We start from the raw sequence: 17,955 nt of genomic DNA on the forward strand, positions 1-17,955 counted from the left end.
AACACCTCTCTTATGCTATGACTATCTCTTCTAGAACTTTCACTTGGAGTTTGAAGACTGATGATGATAATGATGACAATATTTTGTCGGCGGTTTATCGTGAATAAAATAAATCGATATCGCCCAAGCTTACTAGTGTCTAAATCAAGCCCTGTCCATGTAAATTTAGCATCTATGAAATTTTTGTGTTACGCGCTGCTAGAATATACGATTCAAACTTCCTTTTGTTCCTGGCAATCTCGGTCATCTGGTTGATAAGACACTGCTCTAGATTGCCAAAGGTGGTGGGTTCAAATCCCACCCAAGATGCCTGTGAAAATTTTTGAAACTAAACTTGGGAAAGTACTGTGCTGACACGCTTCAGTGTAAGAGTAAAACCTATAGAAATAGAACCCGGCAAATGCTTAGCTCGGCCATCCTCTGTGTCGTCCGCGGACGCAAAATATTTTGACGTCCACGCTTACAAAAATGGTGTACACGCGCCAATAAAAATGGTCTTACAAAAAAATCGCACCCACAATGACGCACTCAGCGTTCTCCGGGTTCTATTTCTTTGGTATAACCAAATAATATTTCACAGAAAGATGAAAGATTTCCCTCTGAACTCTGACTTATAATATCTTTTTCTGCCATTGCAGCCATTAAAAAGATTTTGAAAATTGTTGTTTTTTTCTGCATGTATTCGTTCAAATTTCAAATATGTGCCGGCCCTGAAGCCAAATATTTTTCTGGTAGCAGACTCTGACTGACTGTGTCAAATTCCACGCTTTTTCATCAAAGGCACAATTACCCCATGTATTTGCCTATCTGTCCCATTAAATGCCTCCTTGTTTATGGCCATTGGCTCGGTGCCCTTCAAAATGTTCCATGGAAACTGACGTCATCCCAGTTTGCACCAGTGATTAAAGTAATCCTTCTATTTTTCTGTTGTTTTGTTTTACAGAGTGATAAATCATCACACTCTTCTCGTCACAAGAGGGCAGCACCATCGGCACAGACTTGCACTCTGTATATCCAGACAGACATTCAATTTTATGAAAGGTAATGACATGACTTCTTGTGTCGTGATTAGACCCATCATGCAGTGACGTTCACGCTGCTCGCACTTTATTTCCCCCGGCCAATGGGCCACACTTATGGTCCCATATTCATGAGACGACCCAAATAGTTTTAACATAGTGTGGCTCATTATATGCCGAGCAGTGACTCTTTTGTTTGTATTATCTAAACAAAATCTAATTCTTCTTAAATGTTGGTCTGTGATTTGTCTTGATTTTTCCTGAATGAAGAAAATCCACTTTTTTTATCTCCCCCCCCCCCAAAAAAAAACCAACACATTTTTAAAGATCAAAAAATAACAATAATGAAGATATAATCGTATAATATCGCCCTGCAGATTGCAGAGAAGGGCTTTTAAAACCAAAGATAAATGTTAAAAGTTTGGCTTCGTGCTCGCAAGTTTTCCGTACTTTGCGCTCAGAGTTCAGTTTTCTTTCTCAACAGCCTATCACATCCCTCAAATTATGACCATTAACCAATAAATGAACATACAAACATTTCAGGTGTGCGTTTCAGCTGTGGGCAACCATCTTCCTAATGATTTCTTTCATCATTTTTTACATCCAAAGATATGGCCGAAGTCGTTCAGCTGTGATCAAGCAGATTGGCGAGCATGTCCAGGCAGCCAGCAACATCTACTCTAGAGTAGCATTTGGAGAATACCAGAATATCAACTTTGCTGTGAAAAAAATAAGGGTAAGATCTCGTCATTTGTTTTATGGCCATCTTAGGGTGCATTTGACTAGATTCCCTGGGTCGACCCCGGTCTGCCCCAGGTGTGTTCGAATAGCTTTGACGTCATTCCACGGGCTCACCCAGGTCAGTCCCAAGTGCCCTGCTTGTGGAGTGGGTCACTTGGGGGCTGGCCCCAGGTGCATGACGTCACCATGAGAGGGTGAGTGATCGTTCTATTAGCTCTTGTCAGGGGCTCACCCGAGTGAGCACCGCGGGGTTGACACAAGGAAGCTAATCAAACGCACCCTTAGTTAAACCTTTCATTCTGAAGCACTGTAATTCAAATCGAGGCTGGAGGGGTCAAATAGTATAGCCCCTTCTGGTTTAAAGGCAGTCGACAGTATTGGTTATTACTCAAACTAATTGTGAGCATAGAAACTTACTTTGGAAGACTGGAAGATTTGAGGTCGCCTGTGTGCAAGTGGGCCTACAATCCCAGTCAAAATGCTTGGGCCTCCCATTCGCAATGTTACATTTAAAACATTCCCCTCCCCCCTGCATTGCCCTGCTCAATGTTGATGGGATTGGCAAAGACCCTGCAATGAGAGCCAACATTGAAATGGGGCACGGGGCTGTGGTGGGGGGCCCAACGAGATATGGCCGGGAATGTAGGGATAAAGAAACGACTTGACAAACTCCTAAATTGAGAGGAAAGATAGCACTTTAGGTACCGCTAGCTGTGTAAGACAAACTTTATGGTGTGAAAAATTGAGGTTGTCTGGATGTAAGTGGGCCTAGGGATAAATCTTAAAGGAACACGTTGCCTTGGATCGGACGAGTTGGTTTATAAAACAGCGTGTGTAACCGTTTGTTATAAAATGCATATGGTTGGAAAGATGTTGTAAAAGTAGAATACAATGATCCACACAAATTTGCCTCGAAATTGCGTGGTTTCCATTTTACTGTGCGAACTAACACGGTCAGCCATTTATGGGAGTCAAAAAATTGACTCCCATAAATGGCCGACCTTGAATTTTGACGAGGTAAAAGGAAAACCGTACAATTTCGAGGCATGTTTGTGTGGATCATTGTATTCTACTTTTACAACATCTTTTCAATCATATGCATTCTATAACAAACGGTTAAAAATGCTTTTCAAAGACCAACTCGACCGATCCAAGGCAACGTGTTCCTTTAAATTGAGAGAAAAAATATACCATTAGGTACATGTACCAAATTGCTGCAGATTTTTAACGAAAAGGTGGTACACTTTTGTTGACTTACCTAAACTTTGCAGGTGTTCACCGATGAGGATACAAACAGCGTTGATTACCTGTTCAAAGATGATTTTATTGGAGTTGAGAAATACTTGGATCTTGCCTCCATCGGGAACCTGGAAGAGTACTGCCTGGCCTACACATTCACAAACAGGGACTTTGCTAACGGTGTCTTGGGCCTTGCATGGATTGCAACTGAATTCAGTGAGTACAGCTGGGACTCGACTCCATGTTAGATGGATTGCATAGCGTCAGCGACCGCCATATTTGATGACAAACAATGGCAAAGTGCACGCCTGTACGGTTGCACACAACTCTCGACCAATGAAAGCCTTTCACGCATTCACGTCTCATCAAAGATGGCGGTCGATGACGTCATGTGCAATCCATCATTAGAGGGACAACCCAAAAAATAAAACGAAGAGGGGAATAAAACACAACCCCTAACCTGGAAAGCGACAGCCATAAATCACCTAATGGGGTCTGCTTTATACTTTGTTGGAAATATTCCATTGAAGTCCTCCTCGTTTCAACAAATTATTTCTTAGTCTTATCTAATTTTCCCCACTCTGTTCTCTGCAGCTAGCAGTACAGGAGGTCTCTGCTCTCCCAAATTGAACAGTCGAGATTCAACGCTCAATACAGGCATTGTTACAGTCAACAACTACGGGTCGTTTGTACCACCACTGATGTCCCACAACACCTTTGCCCATGAGATTGGTCATAACTTCGGCTCAAATGTAAGGATAATGATGAAACCAAAATACATGCAATTTTCATCTTTATCGCCCTGACATGGCCCATAGACATACTGCCTTTACAGGGTGCCATAAGCACAGAATTCTTTTGCTAAGTACCGCCATGAAATTCGGCCCTGGGCCCAATTTCATAGAGGTGCATAAGCACAATAAAATCATGCCTACCAGAATAAGGTAACCAGTCAAAATACCATTCTACAAGTGCAATTTGTGGCTGGTATCCTGCTCATTTGTGCTTAGAATAAAATTTCTAAAAGCTGTATTAGCTGCTTGTAAGCAGCTCAATGAAAGTGTGTCCTTGAAAGCACTGAGTAAACAGTGCTTAGCACATATTGATTTCAGGGTGAGAATAAAAAATAACATGACATTTTGAGGTGAGGTTTGCAGTAGCACCATGTGTAGGGCTTGTTTTGAAAAGAACCGGTGGTTTAAAACTCAATGTTTTGCTTAGTGTGCTGTGTATGCTTCAAGAGAATGCTGGACTCTGTTGCTAGATTACTGATTTAGTACTGCTTTGGAAATTAACTGACAGGGCTTGGCTCCATGGTGCCCAAATCGACACGACTCAAAAGAATGGTCCGCCCGCAAACCTTCCATCAAGTTTCAAATGATATTTTATATTTTGTTTAAAAAAAAAATTGTTATGCAAGTCGCCAGAAGGCCGCTTCAAGGTGTGGGCTACAGTTATTTTATTCCAGAGGCCATTGCCATCTACAATTATTTTATTCCAGAGGCCATTGCCACCTACTCCTAGGGCTGAAACAGGGTTATCCCTTTTACAGTTTTACAGTCCATACGGATGTAGGCTTGGATATCATCATGATAGATTTATCAATTGAACTATTCTTCTACAAATGTCTCTCTCTCCTCCAGCATGACCCAGCGAACAATCAAGTCTGCTCACCGGGCGGCAGCCTTGGTAACTATCTCATGTTTCCTCACGCCTCCTCCGGTGGACTCCTCAATAATGCTTACTTCTCAAGCTGCAGTATCAACGAGATCACTGGGGTGCTGCAGACCGTCTTCGCTGGGACCAGCAAAGAAAATTGCTTCGTCGGTAAGTTTATCTGTGAATGAAGATTCGATGAGTAGGTTGCTGATCATTGTAACATTATTGATCATATTGGGTGATTGACCATTGTAGGTTATTGATTATTGTAGATTAATGATCGTTGTAAGTTTATCTTATCACTGTTGGTTAATGATCATTTGGTTAGCCTCAAGGTTTTTTTTGAGGTTTTCGAGGTCATTTGGGATTCAACTTTGAGTTACCGCTTGCTCAACTCTACATTTCTACCTGAACTTCCTACCCCAAGATTTACACCCGGTGTATAATTTCTTTATTTTGTTGATCTCTCCGAACACAGAACGCTCTTCGGTCACATTCTGCGGCAATCAAATACTGGAGGAGGGTGAGGAGTGCGATTGTGGCTACGATGACACGTGCCCCGAGTCAAATTGCTGCGTCCCGCAGAATGCCGATAATACAAACCCCGATGCGTGCACCTTGAAAAGCACCAGTGTATGCAGGTAAGATAAACAGATCTCCATCAAGGATGTTTTATACTTTTAAGCCCTGTTCATACTTCCTGCGAGTGCTTCAAGCGAAGCGAATTTCTCTGCGTCACAAAGGGAAATGGAGGCGCGTACCAGTTGTTGTGTCACCAAAATTTGCTTTATATTTGCATTCGCAAGAAGTATGAACCAGGCTTTACACTGGTGTGTATTAAGCACTGTATACTCAGTGTTTTCTGAGCTCCTGTGAACAAAAATCTATAAGCAAAAACACTTGGATTCAAACCTATGACCTTTGCATTGCTAGAGCAGATATCTTACCACTAGACCACCGAGCTAGCACAGTGGCTAGAGGCAGTTTGAATCCGATGTGTTAGCTGTGGATACAGCCACGATTTATAAGATGCTATTTTACGATGTCCTCGGTCTTTATCATTTCTTTTACTAAATCAATATATGTTTGAACGTTTTGTTTTATGACTTGCGAGGTTAAAATTGCTTATTGTTAATGACAAATCTTCTGCTATCATGTCGCAATTTTTTTCTTCAGAGTATTACACTTCTCATTTATACTGTTTTGTTTAGTGTCAAGTCTTCACCATTTTCATGAGGTGCCGAATGTGTCAATATTTGAAAAATCTCTTTTTGTACTATAAACTCTTGACTATTCATTGATCTATTAGTCAAGAATTGTGACTTTATCCATTGGAACTCATACATGTACAAACAATATATATTTTTAAAGATATTCGTTCCCTGTTTGAATTAGCATGTGAATCGTATGAGTTTCATGTTCGCATGTTTTAATCTTGTCATATCACTTCTTTATAACATGCTATTTGAATTGTTCTTTTTGAATCTCCATCTATTCACGCATTTCCAATTTGTTGTCGTTGGATTTTAGCCTTTGAGAAAGACTCTTCTAGGGTTGAAACGTCAGACCCTTTTACTATTTGTTTGCATTATTATAATCATGTTTTTATATTTTAGTGAACAGTAGTTATCATTGCTTCTTCATAATCCTCCTTTTAAATTTATATTTCTGTATGTACATGTAGGCCTACATGTATTTCTTGTATTTCTGTTAACTGATAATTATAGCTTGGTAATTAAAAAAAATGGATTTGGTGCTATATATATATTGTGTAATGTATCAATATTATTGTTATTTCATGCTACTTCGCTGCCGATATGTTTTTCAAGAATATTAGAAATATTATTTGTTAAGACAGCATGGGATGTAGGCTTACATGATTGTTATGATTGTGGTACTATTGTATTAGTGAAATTTTTTGATAATATTTTGAACCTCAACCACGAAAACCTTCAAATGCATTTTCTATCTGATTGTTTTCCTGTATAGTGAACAGCAAGGCGACTGCTGTAATCCAGATACTTGCGACTTCTGGCCATTAGGCTTCATATGCAACCAGGAAACCGATTGCAGTCAGAATGCTATGTGCAAATATCCTTTACATTAATACTGATTTGATTTGAATTGGTTTATTAGCATACATTTCTACATAGGATTTGTGGTAACACCATGTGTGTATCTACTTGCCAGATAGAGTTTGAACTGTCTTTTTTTATTCTACTACTACTGCGCAGTAGATTTGTCGGAAGTTCGGGAGACTTCTCAGTTCTGAAAAGAACTGTCCTGCTTTTTAATTACTACCCGGGCAGAAGGTGTAGACAAATTGGCTAGGACTTATACTTTATTAAAAAAAAAAAAAATCATTAACAAAAAATAAAGAATTCAGGGAACTCTGAGGTTAACCTGAGAGTTTGTTTTGCCCCCTCTCCCATTGGTTACCAGTTGTGTAATTATTGTCATGACAACTGGGGTGTCGTGGCCAAGCTCAGACGGTAGAGTGCCAGCATGTTAATCTGGAGGTCGTTGGTTCGAATCCCACTTTAGTCAATACTTTGTTCAACCCCAAAAATTATTATTATTAATATTAACTGATAAAATCATCATTTGCCTTAACCTCATTGCACTGGGAATAGTTTTGTCTGCATCGCCCAGGCACCCAAAGCTGACAATACACCCTGTGATGGAGATAGGAAAGTCTGCAGCAATGGGGTAAGTTGATCATGTACTTAGCTAGGCCTGGAAATTGGCGTAAATTGGTGTTAATTAGCTTGCGCGCCAAACACGCGAAGCCAGCCAGTCTTAAACAACACCAGCCATGTCTTTATCAGCCGTTTAAACACACCATGCGACATGCTCTTCACCAATAGCAATAGTAATGTGAATACATTCTTAAAGGTACTGGACCCTATTTGTAATTACTCAAAACAAAAACTTGTTTGGTAAAAACTTGTTTGGTAACAAGCAATGGGGAGCTGTTGATAGTATCAAACATTGTGAGAAACGGCTCCCTCTGAAGTAAGATAGTTTTTTAGAAAGAAGTAATTTCTCTTGCAATACTAAAATCTTTCTGCTAAAGTCTTTTATTATGCATCTGAGAGCGCACAAATTTGTGCAACAAGGGTGTTTTTTTATTTTGTGCTTCTCTTGCAACTTTGATGGCCAATTGAGCCAAAATTTTCACAGATTTGTTATTTAAAGACACTGGACACCTTTGGTAATTGTCAAATACCAGTCTTTTCACTTGGTGTATCTCAACATATGCACAAAATAACAAACCTGCAAAATTTTGAACTCAGTTGGTCGACGAGATAATAATGAAAGAAAAAACACTATTGTCACACAAAGTTGTGTGCTTTCAGATGCTTCATTTCGAGACCTCAAAATCTATTCAAATTCAAACATTTTAGTGGAAAATCACTTCTTTCTGAGAGCGCACAAATTTGTGCAACAAGGGTGTTTTTTTATTTTGTGCTTCTCTTGCAACTTTGATGGCCAATTGAGCCAAAATTTTCACAGATTTGTTATTTAAAGACACTGGACACCTTTGGTAATTGTCAAATACCAGTCTTTTCACTTGGTGTATCTCAACATATGCACAAAATAACAAACCTGCAAAATTTTGAACTCAGTTGGTCGACGAGATAATAATGAAAGAAAAAACACTATTGTCACACAAAGTTGTGTGCTTTCAGATGCTTCATTTCGAGACCTCAAAATCTATTCAAATTCAAACATTTTAGTGGAAAATCACTTCTTTCTTAGAACATAAGTTACTTCAGAGGGAGCCGTTTCTCACAATGTTTTATACTATCAACAGCTCTCCATTGCTCTTTACCAAGTAAGTTTTTATGCTAACAATTATCTTGAGTAATTACCAAAGTGTCCACTGCCTATAAAGAGTAAGGCAGTAGCGGCAGCTACAATAAAAGTGTGATTTGCTTTGTAATGGCCGTTCAATGTCTTATCTACAGGCGTGTACCAAATCAATCTGTGAGGTCAACACCCTTGAAGAATGCCACTGTACACAGACAACTGAATTGTGTGAAATTTGCTGCCAAAACAGAGGTAAGATTCAGGTTTTGATCTGATGCAGACTATTAAAACGATGTCAAATTCTTTCTTATTTTTTAAAACTTTTTTTCTACTGTCATAATAGTCTTTTGGATGCACATTTTTGCGGCTTGTCGTAAAACACAAAAAAAATACAACAAATATTGCCCAGAATGTGGTTATGGAAAAAGATAAAAATAAACAAATGTAATATTGAATGATTTTATTTTAAATAATGTTTTTCAACTTATGTCCAATTTTATAATATGTCTTTGTATGTTTTTATGGTATCTAGGGCCTATGGTTTTCAGTGTATAATTCGGCTTTCAGTGATTGTTTTTTACTTCTTCATAGTGTCTCTTTTCCCCTCATTGTGAATGGGTCACCATGATCAATTTCCATGTACTAACATTTGTTGTGTTGTATTGATGTACGCACATTTGGCACTGTGTGAGTGGATATTGCACCTGATAAGTTTTGCTGTTATCATTATTATAATACAACTAATTCATTGGTCGTTTACTAATTTTGTTTTAATGTTTATTTTCCTGTAGTTTATTTGATGCAATCGTTTTGAGATTTTATGTAAAACTCCTTATCAAGAATCAGTTATTACTATTAGTATTATTATTAATATTAGTAGTAGTAGTATATGATGTGTATGCATTTTTTATGTGGCAGTATTCTAATAAACTCTCTCCTAATCTAATCTATTCTAATCTAATCTTCTGTAGGCCAGCCAGAGTCTTGCGTTTCAGCCTCCCAGATCAACATCCGAAGCAGATCCGGTGAAACTCTGTTCAGGGATGTCGGATCAACGTGTGACAACTTCATGGGTTACTGCGACGCTTTCAACACCTGCCGCCTGGCCGATGAGGACGGCCCAATTGCTAGCATCATTAGGAAGATCTTCTTCGGCACCGAAGCTCAGTTGACTGACGTCATTTGGACTTGGATTACGGTAAGATTAAAGGTTGGGCTGAAGGGTGCGTTTTAGACATTAAATAGAAATGAATGTTTTCCATTGCACTCAAAAAGGTTTTAAGGAAAGGCATACATTTAATAATCACTCTAAAAATGAATCGCAATAAAAACTTACTTGGTTAGAAGTTTGCAGTTTTCAATAGAATTAAGCATTTTGAGAATCCTGTCACTTCAAAGTAATGTGGTTATGGAAAAAGATGTCAGTTCTTTCCCCCAAAATTTGAATATGAGAAAAATTACTGTTAAATGTTACCTGTTTCTCAGATTGTGTATTCCAATTTCGAATTATTTTTCCCGGGTAGACATTACCACTCTAAATTTCTTAGTGATATCTCAACAATGCAGTTACCTTTTTAAATGAAATAAATTTTCACAGGTTAATTAAATTCTTTATAGCTGTAATTATATTAGACTAAAACAATCAAACGTGTCAAGAACCAAAGGGAAACTTTGCCTTTCAATGGACACACTTGCTTAAAGTGGCTCAACTCTAACGCCAAGTTGAACTTCTCTTGATTATAGAATAACTGGTGGGTGATTGTCATCATTGTCGTTGCCATCATCATCCTGATGGTCCTCATCATCTTCTTCTGCGAGCGCGTCATCCCCACCACCAACCCCTGGCACAAGGAGAAGGCGGAGCTGTCACGAAGCGCCAGCGCCAACGTCAAGCTGCAGAAGAAACGCAACCGCGGCAGCGCGTACTACGGCCCCGCAGACGCGCCAAATTTTCAGCAGCACCCGGATAACGCTGAGAGTAGAGCCACAAGATTCTAAAGATTCCTTTTTTTCCCCATCTAACGTTTTAATATTTTTACCAAAATTCTTCCCCCACCCTTACGTCCTTCTAAGTCATTCCGGTTGGTTTTCAAAAAATCTCTAAAGATTTAATGAAACAGTCAATCGAGGGCCTCGTCTTACTAGGCAATTTTTACAGGCAACTTGGTGGCATCCAACTGCACTGCGTACAAAATTTATATTTGGGTATCACACAAGACGCATTTCTAACCTTACCTTAAAGAAAATTATAATACAAATTGGTATACAAATGTTTTTCTTTTCCTTCTTGAGAAATTGCCTGGAACTGGATGCTGTTACAGGCCTTGAACTTTGCTCTTGAAGGGGCCCCTTCAATTTTGCTAGTGTAAGGGGCACGTCTATGATGAAACTGTGAATTTATATTGTAACCTTGCAGAGGGTACCACTGCAAAAGCACAGGGCACCACGGCAATTTCTTCGGGTGATGTGGGTTATTTTGAGACCTGCTATTATAATATCTCATATGACATGGCACTCATCTGTTGTATCGTAAGCTTTCTCCATGATGTTCCCCACCCGTAAATTCCTCAGAATTCCAAATTCTCTTCCCCATAGTCATTTCCTTCCACAATATTATTTTAAAAATTGCTCAATATTACTGAAATCTGTTTGTTCCTTTTACTCAAAGATGCTCTTCTTATACCCCCACTCAGTTTGTAAAGTCTTTTTTCGATTATGAAGTTGTTTTTGCTTTGTAATCAGGAAATTATTTAGTAGGATTTGAAACTTTGCATGGTGGAAATATGGTACAGTAAAGGTTGGCGATAACACCATGTAATGATAATCTCTAAATGAGCTGGGGTGGTTCTGAAAATAAACCATTTGTTTCAACTCGACAATTCACATTTATTTTCTAACTTCTGAGAAATTTCAAGCTCTACTCAAAAAGAGGCCAGTTATCTTTTACTCTAAATTGAAGTTCACTTCTACACAGTCTTTCACACTATAAGCACATTCCAATTAAAAGACAACTTCTTAAACATTTTAAATTGGTAAATCTTTGAACATGAATGTATATAATTGCAAAGTAAAATGATGCTATTTTAATAAATTCTTTATACATATTTTCATATGACCGCGTAAAATAAGTAGGAGATACAATAGAGGGGGTGGTTGTTGTAGATTTATATTGTATGTTTGTGACAATTTTGTTTAGTGTTTTGCTCCTTTCTGGCTTTGGTCCCTTGTATACACACACACTGTACTGACATAACATGCCACTTCTGTCTGCCCAAATGGTATGTCTTTTGTTGCAGTCAAATTGCATGGTGGGTTTAAAAACCCACGCAAGTCTTCTAAAACGTGGACTGCACAGTGTAACATCTAGGAAACTGAATCCCATAAAAACAGAACCAAGATTTATTTGTGGTGGTGATGTCAATCAGGCTGATCTATAAAAATAAAAATTTACACAAATAACTTGGCTTGTTAGAAAGGTTAGTGGTGTATAAATAATGGTTTTAATTATTTATCAAATTCTAAAGTATGTACTCTACTCTGATTATTTTATATATTCTGATGATGTAGTTTTTTTTCCTCCAGACAGATGATGGGTGGTGAGATGATTTTAGCTTGATTTGCTGTTGTAAAATTAGGTAAAACACAACCTCAAAACATTCCCCTTTTTTTCATGAACAAATTCAGTTGGTTGTTTGTTGTGGACGTTGAGAAAATTGCATTCCTACATCGAAGTCCGTTAATCATGATCATTCCAGGAATTTGTTTATATTTTTATATCAAGCATGTTGAGGGTAGTGATAACTTTGGACTACACAGCATTTTGTAATTATCAGAAACCTAATAATTGTATTGAATTGTATACAATTTTATTCAAAAAACAGAATAAACCCCATACCCTGGGGAAGTGTTACAACAATAACGAAATTTAAACTTATAATGCAACAAAGAAAAATAGTAACGCTTTTGTGCATGCACTAGTAGAAAAAATGTGAAATATTCTTAGTCCTGGGAGCTATACTACAAGCAAGCTACATGTAAATTGACTAAATGCAACCTGTCTGAATAACGAAAGTCACAATGAAGGATCTCGTCTCCACAGCTGGTAGTCTGTGGAGCTATATTTTTTTTAAAGGTTGTTGGCTTTTGTAGCACAATAATAGCGCGTCTCGGGTTTACTTAGCAAAGTCACTTTTCCCTGCTTTTCACATCTGTTGACCCCGGTTCCAATCCCCCTTCATACTTAGAGCCTTGTATGTGGATTGGGTTTTCAGTCCCTACCTGATTGCAAGGGTTTCCCCATTGGGGTTTTCCCTCCCACATCCAAACTGAACATTTCTTCTCATTTGTGAGGATTCGAACTGCCTCTAGCTACCTGGCAATCTCGGTAGTCTAGTTGGTAAGACACTGCTCTAGAATTGCAAGGGTCGTGGGTTCGAATCCCACCCGAGTAACATGTCTGTGATATTTTTTCACAGGACTCGGGAAAGTACTGAGTATACAGTGCTAACACACATCGTGTATGGGGAAAACCAAAATTAATATTCTCATTTCTTATTCATCCAGTTATTGGCCGTTTGTGTGTTGTTGGATGTCATACATAAAGTTTGTCTGAGGAAGTTGTAATACATGGTTTAGTTCAACTGTATGTTGAATATTGCCTACCACTTTTGGTAGACTGGTAGGCAGTCTAGTACAGAGCTTTGTGACTGCTCGTCCCTGTTCGGCGATGTTTAGTGATGTAATGGTCCATAGACTTATTTCATGATGGTGCAACTCATTATGAATAGGCAGCCCCAACATTCAAATTAGTACACCTTCGACGGGATAATCAGAAGTAAAAAACCTATTTTGATGAACACAACGAAAAAAACCCAAAAATGCTATATTATTTTCCGGTGCTGAAAAGTAACTAAAAGCTTTACGAAAATTTAAGTGATGTCTGCAAAAACTTCAAGATGTATGAATAAAGGTGTTTTTAAAAGTTTTTTTCAAGCTCTTCTCAGGTACGCAACTTCTTGAATAATCAGCGATTTCTTCTTCATTCTTTATTTTAAAGCCGCAGGAAAATGGAGAAACACTGTATTCTCTTCTTTTTTTTTGAATTTTAAAGTGGCAAATCTGTAATCTCATTAGTATTATTCCAGTTAAGATAAAGATTGTATTGGTTTGATATCACCGTTGCTATAGTAACACCACGGTTGGTTCTTGAAGTATTAGTTAAAATTGTGTTTGAAGAAGTTGGATGTTATTTGCCGATATGCAGATGCTGCTAGGTTCTTAAGTACCTGAAGGTGAATACAACGTTAGGGTAGCAATGCAAAGGGCAGGCGAGGGGGGGGGGGGGGCAATGCACCCACTTAGAAGGGGGAAGGGGGGCACTTGGTGTTGTAGTGTTGGGGAAATGCTCACTTCTGTGTTTGGGCTACAACTCTAATTGGCAATCCAGCCACATTCTAAAATTGTTTTAATCGTACTGTTTTCAAAGTGTATTCAGGTTAAAATATGTTTCTTATGGCTGTTTCTTTTTTTTTCCATTCAAAATATTCCCACTGTCTTTCTAATGTGTGTTAACTATCACTAAACTATGTATTTGTACTATTACTAAATTAGCCGAGATGTATTTTATAAGCATACAGGGTTTCTATTTGTATATTTGGCGAAGTTTTTAATATTTTCATTACGTAATAAAGGCATCGGCAGAAGACGAGTTCATATTGCATTTACAGTGTCGTCGACTTTGAGTCCGTTTTATGTTGAGTTTATAAAACAATAAGAAAAACAATAGCAGTAAACTTGCAGGTACATGTACAACCACTTGATTGTGATTTAGTTCCCATTTTGTACTCCAACAGGGGGTTCTGTCAACAGATTTTACTTTGTACAGTCTTGTGTAATCATTATATCATTTCCAGTATTTGTAATGGCTGTTTTAGTTAGTTGAGCTTTAAAAGATGATACTTAAAGGCAGTGGACACTATTGGTAATTACTCAAAGAAATTATTAGCATAAAAACTTACTTGGTAAACAAGCAATGTGGAGCTGTTGATGGTATAGAACATTGTGAGAAACGGCTCCCTCTGAAGTAACGTAGTTTTCGAGAAGGAAGTATAATATTCCACTAATTTGATTTGGAGACCTCAGATTTAGAATTTGAGGTCCCGAAATCAAGCGTCTGAAAGCACACAACCTCGAGTGATAAGAGTGTTTTTCTGCCATTATCTCGTAACTTCGACGACCAATTGAGCTCAAATTTTCACAGGTTTGTTATTTTATACATATGTTGAGATACACCAAGTGAGAAGATAAGTCTTTGACAATTACCAATAGTGTACATTGTGTTTAACATGGACTTTAAGCTAATTCTGTTACACCCTATGATATATGCTTACAGTTCCATATGATTGTTTAACTACTATCTTACCATTTTTAGTAAATGTTATTGGGCTATAATAGTGCCCCGAACCCGAAAGAATCTTTTTAGCATGCATGCCCATTGCACCGAAAAGTTTGATATCACCATTAGAGTAACGTAAAACGATACCACCTGCTTTATCACAGATTAGGCCTACTACCGTTGACTCTCCTCTATACAGTTCCACTGATCGTTCTATGATCTTATTACCATGCATATCAATACATATGAGCTTTGAATTGTCAGCATAAATTATTCTCTGGTTACTCATGGCCATTTTCTTATCAATCCCTGGAGCAGACAGTGTTCTGATGATGGATCCATCGGGGTTGTGTAGAGAAACCTCTCCCATGTCTTTATAACCCACTGCTATCAGATTGTTCTCGTCTACTGCAAGGCATGTGGGTTCACTGTCGGACTCTTTACCTGGTGTGAACTGATGAAGAAGCTGAAACTCCTTGTTCAATGTCTTGACATCAGAATTGTCTAGAACAATGAGATGGTCTTCACTATCAACTGCCATAGCAGTCGGAGAAGATAAATCTTTACACAGAAATTGTGAAATTCTGTTAATCTCCTTGCCATTTTGCCGCAATATATTTATTCGTGATTTAGATCCAACAGTTATAATGTCACCGGTGGAATAAGATGAAATTAACCCAGCATCAATTTCAACTTCACCCAATTTTTCCCATTTTTCTTCTTGCAGAAGTGTCCCAAGTTCAACCTCATTATCAACCTCGCAAAAAGCAATAAAAGAGAGGTCATAGGTCAAACATTCTGCTTGATGCTCCTGTACTTTGATATCTCTGTAGCTGTGGAGAAGTTCTTGTCTGTTTTTCAAGATTTCCAGACGATTCAAATCAGTCATCTTGCTGTGAGTGCGAATCGTCTTCATTGTCTGCTCTGCAAATAGCAATTCTGCCAATTTCTTATCTTTTCTTTGGTATATCAGTTTGGCATTTTGTTTTATCCTTATTTCTTCTCGTCTGATTTTGTCAAGTTTATGCTCTGTATGATAAGAAATATGATCGTTTGTTTCATGAAACAAACAGCTCAGTCTCTTGCGCATTGCAGCTAAGTGTCCTTCCGTTTCAAAATTGCTCTCGTGCAATTTAGAGACATCCTTGCTTGCTTCAGTTTGACAAATATCGAAAGCTGTTAACAAATCAGCTAGATTGTGCGTTGGTTGTTTATGCCGCAGAATGGCACAGAGTTTGCAAGTGAGTTGCTCACACGTCATACAGTAGAAGCAGAGCTCTTGAACGGGATGGATGTCACATCTTGAGATGTTCATCTTTGATTCAGTTTGGCTTTCATCAACTTCTTGCAATTCAGCCAAAGTTTTGATTTCGTGATTCTTCAGTGCAGCTAAACGTTGGTGTGCTTTCTGACACTCCAGACAGAGATAATGTTCACAATTCAAACATCGTGAAATTGCCGCGTTTTCCTCATCACAAGCTTGACACATGACCTTTGAGTCTTCACCTTGTGGAAGCTGCTCCTGTTTGTTGACCTCCTCCACTAGGGCAATCAGAAGGTAGTTGCTTTGTAATCCAGTCACTCCATCGGATGGTAAGATGGTTTCTTTCTGACACAGAGGACATTTTAGTTTGTTAGTGCCAGGATTGTGAGTTTTCTTAAGTTCTTGGAGACATTTGAGGCAGTAACTGTGTGAGCAGTCCAGGTTTTTGGGTTGATTGTAACGAGTGCAGCAGATGGAACACTCCAAGTGTCCATGACTGATCTTCACTGACTCTGCTGCAGTGAAACCTTCCGCCATCTTGAAAAATAGAGCTTTGCCTGAAAGACGAATCAAAATAATTGCAAAAAATAAATTAAAAAACGAAAACCTACATGTTTACTACATGCACCATTATTTCCATGAAGAAAAAAGGAAATAACCCAACCTGACCATTCGCAAAGTGATTGTTAGTAATTTGCACACATTGTATTGTCCCGACAAATGAAATTAAGCTTACAAGTCAAAATTTTAACGGCGTACTGCTTGAATTGAAGAAGCGAAGAGCTAGAAATTGATATACCTTTATCTCTGTCTGAAACAGCGCTTGTGGTATGTAGACGTGGCGTTGCTCCTGTCCGTGAATTTCAAGATCAATAGCGGCTATTGTTATGCAAATTATTATCTTATTATTGTTGACCTTGCAGGAATTCATACATGATTAATGCAGACAACGTTCAATGTATAGACCTATGGGTGAATGCATGTGTGTGTCATTTTCATTGAGTACCTTGTTAGTAGATTAGGCGCTATAGACTTGGATTGAAGTACCCTGTGTTGTGTTATGTATGCAAAAGATAGAAGAGGTTTATGGGGCGCCGTTTGTCCATTAATTGTTTGACACTTTTAAGGCATGTTTTTCAGGATTTGGCAACAGTTTCTATGGTTTACATCCAATTGCTGTAAACCATGGTAAAAACATGCCTTAAAAGTGTCAAACAATTAATGGACAAACGGCGCCCCATAGAGGTTTGCCACAGTGTTTTGACGTGGATGGCTGCATAATGTATATAACCAAAGCTTGCTGTGTACTATAGGCCTCACAGCTGAACAAAAACACATGAAAGATCAGAATGAGCGCTTTGAGAGGCCTGTACATGTAGATAGAGCTCGATATCAGAACCATTTTTTTGTGTTAGATTGTTTTTAAAGACAGTGGACACTATTGGTAATTGTCAAAGACCAGTCTTCGCACTTGGTGTATCTCAACATATGCACAAAATAACAAACCTTTGAAAATTTAAGCTTGATTGGTCGTCGGAGTTGCGAGATAACTATGAAAGAAAGAATAACCTTGCCGCACGAAGTTGTGTGCTTTGAGATGCTTGATTTCGAGACCTCAAATTCTAAACTTGAGGTCACTTCAGAGGGAGCCGTCTCTCAGAATGTTTTATACTATCAATCTCTCCCATTACTTGTTACAAAGTGAGGTTTTATGCTGATAATTATTTTGAGTAATTACCAATAGTGTCCACTGCCTTTAAGATGACGCCCAAAAACTACTGGATAAAGAAGACCTTTACAGACTCTCTACATCACCTCCAGATAGA

General features: G+C 38.4%; 2 protein-coding genes across 4 annotated transcripts in view; one reads left to right on the forward strand and one right to left on the reverse strand.

Moving 5' to 3' along the window:
- LOC139937357 (disintegrin and metalloproteinase domain-containing protein 10-like) overlaps positions 1–13,153 on the forward strand; it is a 28,660-nt gene extending 15,507 nt beyond the window's left edge. For both annotated transcript variants that reach the window (XM_071932461.1, XM_071932460.1), the window contains exons 5-15: positions 944–1,041; positions 1,629–1,755; positions 3,032–3,215; positions 3,594–3,751; positions 4,643–4,826; positions 5,137–5,299; positions 6,648–6,749; positions 7,283–7,367; positions 8,630–8,723; positions 9,443–9,669; positions 10,215–13,153. In XM_071932461.1, the coding sequence (XP_071788562.1) occupies positions 944–1,041; positions 1,629–1,755; positions 3,032–3,215; positions 3,594–3,751; positions 4,643–4,826; positions 5,137–5,299; positions 6,648–6,749; positions 7,283–7,367; positions 8,630–8,723; positions 9,443–9,669; positions 10,215–10,469 (1,677 nt within the window). In that variant the 3' untranslated portion in view covers positions 10,470–13,153. The remainder of the gene's footprint in view (positions 1–943; positions 1,042–1,628; positions 1,756–3,031; positions 3,216–3,593; positions 3,752–4,642; positions 4,827–5,136; positions 5,300–6,647; positions 6,750–7,282; positions 7,368–8,629; positions 8,724–9,442; positions 9,670–10,214) is intronic.
- A 146-nt stretch (positions 13,154–13,299) lies between these two features.
- On the reverse strand, positions 13,300–17,088 carry LOC139937358 (uncharacterized). 2 transcript variants are annotated; one of them, XM_071932463.1, is made up of 2 exons: positions 16,929–17,088; positions 13,300–16,686 (listed from the first exon to the last, which is right to left on the reverse strand). In XM_071932463.1, the coding sequence occupies exon 2, from the start codon at positions 16,664–16,666 to the stop codon at positions 14,837–14,839; it is 1,830 nt and encodes a 609-aa protein (XP_071788564.1). In that variant the 5' UTR covers positions 16,667–16,686; positions 16,929–17,088; the 3' UTR covers positions 13,300–14,836. The 2 variants fall into 2 exon arrangements, with proteins under 2 accessions (XP_071788564.1, XP_071788565.1); XM_071932464.1 differs by having other exon boundaries at positions 16,866–17,088.
- Positions 17,089–17,955: the final 867 nt, after the last annotated feature.

The sequence above is a fragment of the Asterias amurensis genome, chromosome 5, assembly GCF_032118995.1.
Source record: "Asterias amurensis chromosome 5, ASM3211899v1".
Classification (NCBI taxonomy): domain Eukaryota; kingdom Metazoa; phylum Echinodermata; class Asteroidea; order Forcipulatida; family Asteriidae; genus Asterias; species Asterias amurensis.